Source organism: Pinus tabuliformis, chromosome Q (assembly GCF_031772625.1).
Source record: "Pinus tabuliformis cultivar Carrire ecotype Pingquan chromosome Q, CPIR1, whole genome shotgun sequence".
In the NCBI taxonomy this organism is placed as follows: Eukaryota; Viridiplantae; Streptophyta; class Pinopsida; order Pinales; family Pinaceae; genus Pinus; species Pinus tabuliformis.
The window spans coordinates 77,326,702-77,334,929 of record NC_142296.1 but is presented as its reverse complement, the minus strand read 5'-3'; the positions used below and the strand labels follow the sequence as shown (position 1 = coordinate 77,334,929).

At 35.0% G+C, this 8,228-nt stretch overlaps 1 protein-coding gene across 1 annotated transcript; it reads left to right on the top strand.

Moving 5' to 3' along the window:
• Window positions 1-573: 573 nt before the first annotated feature.
• Window positions 574-3,324, top strand: LOC149218339 (putative mannitol dehydrogenase). The gene is made up of 5 exons (XM_089383906.1): window positions 574-936; window positions 1,060-1,173; window positions 1,265-1,492; window positions 1,578-2,017; window positions 2,378-3,324. Exons 1-5 carry the CDS (start codon window positions 836-838, stop codon window positions 2,587-2,589), a joined length of 1,095 nt encoding a protein of 364 aa, XP_089240032.1. The 5' UTR covers window positions 574-835; the 3' UTR covers window positions 2,590-3,324.
• Window positions 3,325-8,228: the final 4,904 nt, after the last annotated feature.

The window sequence follows — 8,228 nt, the reverse complement described above, 5'->3', positions numbered from 1 at the left end:
TGTTTGGTCTTAACGGATGTTAACCACCACCACCATCATCATCATCAAATATTTTATTTATTTAAATTATATTAAACACTAAATATAAATATTAATTATTAAATATAAATATATTAATAGATATTAAATTTTATATTAATCGCTATAACATACACAATTATTATTATAAATAAAATAGAATTTACTATTAAATAAATAAATACATACAAATAGCTTTTTACGCAGATATCATCGTTACAATGATACTAATCTAGAACCCGAATTGATTTCTAATTTTAATCCAAAAAGTGTTTCTAAATCCAACATAATTGCATTTCCACATTTTTAATTTTCATTTCCAGTCCAAATCCCCATTTCTAGTTTTTATTTCGAGTCTAAATCCCCTATTTATGGAGTATTCCAAATAGTAACTAGAGTATTCTAGGTAATCGGTGACGCCATTGTTGACTGCCTCCAAGATTCAAAGGGTAATTAGAGTATTCTAGGTAATCGGTGACGCCATTGCTGACAGCCTTCAAGATTCAAAGGGTAATTAGCGTATTCTAGGTAAATCGGTGACGCCATTGCTGACTGCCTTCAAGGATTCCAATCGCTGGCGCAATTGTTGAGAACCTTCATCTTTTTGAGGCGGTAAATATTTCTTCCAGACCTTTTAAATGCTCGTTGGCTCTCCATCCTTCTACTGTTATCGGTTGCCATAACCTCGTTTCCACTGTTACTGGCTGCCATACCATCGTTTGGTGGACTACAACTGCCTGTCGTCAAGGGTTTTGTGTGGGAAATTAGCAGGGTTCTGTGGAAACACAATCTGAGTTTTCCGTTCTGTACAGAGAAGATGGTGAAGGAAGGAGCTATTGGTCAGTTTGAGGTCGAGGTTGAGGGATGGGCGGCCAGGGATGACTCTGGCATTCTCTCGCCCATTAACTTTACTCGCAGGTTAGGGAAAAAAAAATGTCTAGGGTTTTAACCGTTTTCATCTGTAAATTTCATTTCGCTGAATATTTGTTTAAATTGGTTGTGGCAGAAAAATTGACTGAATGCTTTGCTTTGTTTTGGCAGGAAAACTGGATCCAATGACGTAACTTTCAAGGTCGAATACTGTGGAATCTGTCACTCTGATTTGCACCAAATTCGGAACGAATGGAAAAATTCGATATACCCAATGGTTCCAGGGTAATGTCTTGTATCTTTTTCTGTTACCAACGCTGTCTCATACCTGTATCAGATTTTTGCGTCTTTTTAATTAGCGGTATGTGATTTACAGGCACGAAATTGTAGGTCTTGTAACTGAAGTGGGGTCAGAAGTGAAGAATTTCGCTGTTGGAGATCGCGTGGGGGTGGGCTGCATGGTTTGGAGCTGCCACCAATGTGATTCCTGTAGCGAAGGGCAAGAACAGTATTGTGAGAAGATGGTTTTGACATATAACGCCATTAATGTGGACGGGTCTCCCACTTATGGAGGTTATTCATCCTTGATGGTCTGTGACCAAAGGTATGATATCTGGTTTTCATGCATTGGGACAGCTTTTAATTTAGATCTGGGCCAAATGCCGTTTTAATCGTTTCTGTGGTGCCAGTTTTGTAGTGAAGATTCCGGAGACTCTGCCGTTTGATGCAGCAGCCCCATTGCTCTGTGCGGGAATAACTGTATACAGCCCCATGAAATACCTCCAGATGTCTCAGCCTGGTAAAAGCCTTGGCGTTGTGGGGCTTGGCGGTTTGGGACACATGGCTGTGAAAATTGGAAAAGCTTTAGGACTGAAAGTAACGGTAATCAGTACATCGGCTAGGAAGGAAAAAGAAGCCAGAGAGGATTTGGGGGCAGACCACTTCATCATCAGCAAAGATCCGAAACAGATGGAGGATGCGGCCAAGTCCCTGGATTACATAATTGACACCGTCTCTGCTGACCATCCTTTGCAGCCTCTCCTCAATTTATTGAAAGTGAATGGGAAACTGGTTTTGGTTGGTCTGCCAGAAAATCCTCTCTCTTTTCATCCTGCAGGCGTCATATCTGGTAAGTCCTTGCACCCTTTTAAGCTTCTTTGCAGATGCATCTGGTCTGGTATGCATACCAGGTGATATGAGGTGATTTGATTCATATTGTTTTTTAAATAAAGATTTTCTGGAGAAATCACATAGAAAAATCATAAAATCATAGAAAAAATTTAGCATGACACTAAACCATGAATGGCATCCAATCTTTTTTTAAATCATGAATCACAGAAACATCTAATCTGAAATCCTTCCTATTATAACTTTTTCTCACATACCTATTATAATTTTCTATCACATAAACATCCAATCTGAGATCATACTTTTTTTTCCTGTGATTAAGCGACTGGTTTTTTTCTTTTTCTTTTCTTGGTGTTTACAGGTCGGCGATTTGTAGGGGGCAGTTCGATTGGAGGAATAAAAGAAACTCAAGAGATGTTGGACTTCTGTGCAAAGCATAACATCTCTTGCATGATTGAAAACATTCCAATCGACTACGTGAACACAGCAATGGAACGATTAGTGAAGGGAGATGTGAAGTACCGTTTTGTAATCAACGTTGCTGAAAGCTTTTCTGGTCCAACAGCAAACTGAGTGAGATTTAAATGATGCTATTATTTCTGGTGATAGCCAAATAGAATAGGTTGGGCGTGTTTAAAGAGTCGAGTTACAGTTGTCATTATAACAGATAGTAGACTAGTGAGGGAAAATATTGTGGAATCCAAGCTAATTTTTTCAGTCATGGTGAAGACTTTTGTCTTTGCATTTCTCTGAAACAAAATCTACTCTATATGTTTTTAATACTTTTAAGGGTTCTGATAGTTTCAACACTATGCAAATGGGATTTATTTACATGGTACCTTTGAAAAGCGAAGTAAATTTGAAGCTTATCATTGCAATTAGCATAATGTTCAGAGTGAGAAAACAATCCATCTTAAATCTGGGCAGGCATTCCAAAATATAAGTCTAGTTCAAGGTATTTAGCCAGGCTTTGGGCTCGACGAGCTTCCATTTGATATTTGATCTTGAGACATGGAATTGCAGTAGCACCAACCAGTCTTCAATTTTTCTTGCCATGAATGGTAGCAGAACCAGTCAGTTTCCCAGTTTTATCACTATTATAGATGGGAGGAAGTAGTTGGAACTTCACGTTTGGGCGGGCATGGCACAGGCGCAAGTGCTGGATGTGGGTGTTACCTGTCGCTATCTATGTGGCTTACATATCGTACACATTCAGCTTTTTTGGTTGTAAAATCACTTTCACCGATCGTTGGGCAGTATGTATGCTAATCAATAAAATGACGCGAGTCATCTTCAACATTTATTGTACTTTTTTTGCAGCCGCTGATAAGTTTGACCACTCTCGAAGTTGTGTTATATTCGAAGTAGAATTCGAGTTTTTATACGAGTTATTAAAATTTTTACGTATGAATGGATTTTTTTAAATTTCTGCGGTGGTAGTTTTTATTAATTAACAGAAAGCCTATCGACTTTTATACGAGTAATTAAAATTTAACACGTGAATGGATTTTTTAAACTTCTTCGGCTATAGATTTTATTAATTTCATTTCAAATTTGATTAAAAAATTAATGGAATTATGGTAATGTTATATAAATTATTAAAATTTTATATTTAAATGAATTATAGATTTTTAATTTAATTTAATTTATTTATTATTGTGGTATTTTTGTATTGTTTTTTAGTAAAAAAAATATGGCTCTTATTTACTTTTGAAATTTTAAAATAAATTTTATAAAGTTTATTAAATTTTTGAAAAAATTAAATATTTTGAAAATTAAAAATAAATTTTGATTTTTTTTTTTTAATTTGAAATTTTAATTTTTTTATTATTGATTTACATTTAAAATTAAATTATCAGAAAAAATAATATTTAAAAAAACAAAGTCAAAAAAATCTTATATACAATCAAATGTCATAATATTTAATAAAAAGTACACTCATCAAATCTAAATATTTATCATCATATAAAGTATCAAACTAAGTATCATAACAACTAATAGAGTACACCTATCAAATCCATTTTAATACTTATTTTTACTATATAGTTTTAGTAATAAAAGTATACAAGATAATAAATATAATAAATTATATCTTATATTATTTTCTTTTTTTTGTTGACTAGTGGAATCGGCAACGGCGGAATCTAACCGGTTGCCATTATAATATCTAGGAGGAACTGTCCAGCTTCCAAAAACGGCCCTCGGGTAAGACGAGACTCGAACTCGTGACTTGCACAGTGTGACTTACACAGCGGCACAGACGACTTAGCAGATCATCGTACTCGCGTTACATGGGGTCAAATCCCACCGGCTGCCACTATAACTTCTAGGAGGAACCGCCCAGCCCACGAGAACGGCCCTCGGGTAAGTCGAGACTCGAACTCGTGATCTGCAGAGCGGCACGAACGACTTAACAGATTGTCCACTAGCCACGAGACCAAACCTTTGTGGGTTTTTTTTTATGGTAGGTAAGCACTCACGGGGGATTTGAACCAGTGACCTATTGCAAGGAGTGCCTTAAGAGTGCACCCATTCACCATCAATCCAAAGCCTCCTGGGCTTATATTATATTATTTTCAATTTAACTATTTTTATTTATTATTAATTAATAATTGGATAATGAATTTAATATAAAATAAATAAGAACATATTTTTTAATTACAATATTCATTTAAATTAATTTATTTGCATAGTATTTGCATAAACTATTTAGATTTTTTTTTTAAATATAATTTTTTTATACGATTTTTAATTTGTTTACACATTTTTAATTAATTAATTAATTTTAATTTTTTTTTACTTTATAGTTTTATTAATAAAAATATACAAGACAATAAATATAATCAATTATATATTATATTATATTATTTTCAATTTAACTATTTTTATTTATTTTTAATTAATAATTGGATAATGAATTTAATATAAAATAAATAAGAACATATTTTTTAGTTACAATATTCATTTAAATTAATTTATTTGCATAGTATTTGCATAAACTATTTAGATTTTTTTTTTTAAATATAACTTTTTATACAATTTTTAATTTGTTTAGATTTTTTAAACCAATTAAAGACGAAATGAAAAAATTAATAGAATTAGACCACGAATGTAACAAAAGGACCTTAAACCTTATAATCTTCGGTTTAAAAGAGGAAGAAGATGAGGATACTTTAGCCTTAGTCCAGACAGAATTACATAATAGATTACAAATTGAAACAGTGTGTCTCACAGAAGCAACAAGGTTGGGGAAATTAACCGAGAATAAAGGAAGATTAATCCGCATAAAGGTGAGCTCTACTGATCATAAGCACAACATACTTAGTAAAACCTCAAGTCATCCGCATAAAGGTGAGCTCTACTGATCATAAGCACAACATACTTAGTAAAACCTCAAGTCTAAAAGGAACGAGAATATTCATAAATGAAGATCTCATTCCAGAAGATTAAGCAGAATTAAGAAAGGAGGTTCAAAAGGTAAAAGAAGCTAGAAAGGAAGGAAAATGGGCAATAATAAAAAATAGAAAAGCCTTTATTCGGGACAAAAACCAAAAAGATAGTAATCAATAGCAATTAAACATGCTCCGGATCCTTTCTTGGAACTGTCGGGGCTTCCCATGGAACAAAGGCCCCAAGCTAAGTTGGATCTCAAATGATGTTGATATTATTTTGCTTGTTGAAACTTGGGAGCACGAAGAATCTAAGGTCCCTAACATAGATGGCTTTACGCTATGGTCTACATGGAACAAGCGATCCTTCCGTAGAGGCATTGGGGGAATAGCTTGTTACATTAAGAAGAACATCTCCCCCTATGTTAGGCTTTATAAAAACGACCCTTACAACCAATTTAGTTGGATAGAGATCAGAGACATTAATAATAAAAAGTCCTACATAGCAATATGTTATTTCCCCCCCATTAATTCTAACTTCTATAAGAAGAAGAATCTAGATAAAACTAACCCTTACAATAGTTTAGAGAACGATATTTCTAGCCTAAGGAATGATGGTAATATCCTTTTAATAGGTGATTTCAATGCCCGAACTTCAAGCAACCAAGCTATTATTTTAAGCAATCGTTCCAACCCTAATCCTCTTTGGTTAGACGAAGACCCTGCCCTGGCTAGTAGGTACAAAAGGAGCTCTGAAGACCTCGAGGAAAATTTGTTTGGGTCAGAGCTTATCAAGCTCTGTAGTGCTCAGGATCTCATAATTTGCAACGGTCTAAAAAAGTGGCCCAATTCCAGCAAGATGACCTGCATCCATGGACTTGGTAGCAGCGTGGTAGACTACGTTATCTCCGATCTTCCTTTATACAACGAAATGATAAACTTTGACATCTTAAACGACCACGAGCCTGAGTCCGATCATAGGCCTTTACTTATAACCCTCAATTTTGTCATGCATAGAGTTCCCATAGAAAATAATACTTACAACCAAAAGAACTTAATATTTGATAAAAATAAAAAGGACCTCTTTCTAAATGAATTAAAAACTAATTTGCCTCCTTTATCTAGTATAGATAACATAGAAGACCTATATCATAATTTTACTACAACCCTCTCATATTCTATTAAAAAGTTCTCAATTGAAGTCTCAAATAATAAAAGAAATAGCAAAACCAATCCTTGGTATGACAAAGATTGTAAAAATGCGAGGAGAGCAATTAAGGAAGCTGTTGATGATTCTCTTAAAATGGACAAGATAAGAATATACAAAGCCCTAATTAAAAGGAAAAAGAGGCAGTACATTCGTCAAAGACAGGAGTATCTCTTACACCTCTCTAAGGTAGCTCCTAAGAAATTTTGGAGGCAGATTTTGACTAGGAAGACTAAGGATAATAATAAAATTGCTCTTCACGATTGGAATTCTTATCTTAAAAAGCTTTATGAATCTCCTAATGTCACGGATAATTTGGAAACCCTGCTCACAACGAAAGAAGTCTTCTCTTTAGAAGACATTAAGTTTGGGGTTAATCGCCTCGCGAATGGGAAAGCTAAGGACATTGAAGGTTACCAGGCATAAATCTTAAAAATTGGAGGCCCTGTCCTCATCCCCCACATCCACAAGCTTTTCAATCAAGCTGTTAAGCAAGGATTCCCTAAAGCTTGGACTGAGAGCCTCATTATCCCTATTTTTAAAAGTGGAAATACAAATAACCCCTCTAATTATCGAACAATTATGATCAGCCCTCTCTTAGCCAAATTATATGGTAGTATTCTGGAAAAAAAGTTAAGCATATGGCTTGAAAGTGAAGGTAAGTGGGCTAAAGGCCAAGTAGGTTTCAGAAGGCATCACTCAACAACAGACCACCTTGTTACGCTAAGGATCATTGCGGAGGAATGTCGTAATGATAAATCCAATTTATTTTGCTGCTTTGTAGACTTTAGAAAGGCTTTCGATACGGTTCCTAGATATAACCTTTGGAAGAGGTTAGAAGAGCTAAAGGTTCCTCTTGAGTTAAGAGCTGCTGCTATAAGGCTATACGAGAATGTAATTGCCAAGCTAAAGAACAATGAGGGGTGGTCAAAAGATATTAAGTGTAACATCGGAGTTAAACAAGGTTGCCCCCTCTCCCCTACTCTATTTGGCATTTACATCGATAAGCTCGAAGGTTATTTAGAAGAAGCAGGATGTGGTGGCACAATCTTAGCTGGAATAGTCATTATCCTTCTTCTCTATGCTGACGATATTGTTCTTTTGGCAAGGTGCCCTTCTGATCTTGATAAGCAACTCAAGCTTCTTAAGGATTTCTGCTCTACCATGGGTATGACTGTTAACACAGACAAAACAAAAGTTATGATTATCAAATCTAAGAAGGACACTTGCGCTAATTTTACGTATGACAATAATAACTTGGAGGAAGTGTATTCTTACAAGTACCTAGGAATTGATATCCATCACAAGCTCAACTGGAACCATAGCATTGAGAAAATGATCAATGGGGGATGGAAAGCCTATTTTGGTCTTGAAAATAATTGTAAAACAGCAAACCTCGTAATGTGGGATAAAAAGAAGTTCCTCTTTGAAACTTTAGTCACTCCTGTTATCTTATATGGCTGTGAAGTTTGGGGCTGCAGCATCTCCAGAGAATCATGGAGGAAGATTGAGCAAATCCAGAAGCGTTTTATAACTTATAACCTGAAAATTAAAAGTAATACACCCTATCCTATTCTCCTTATAGAAGCAGGCCTTTCTTCTATTGAGAGCCTAGC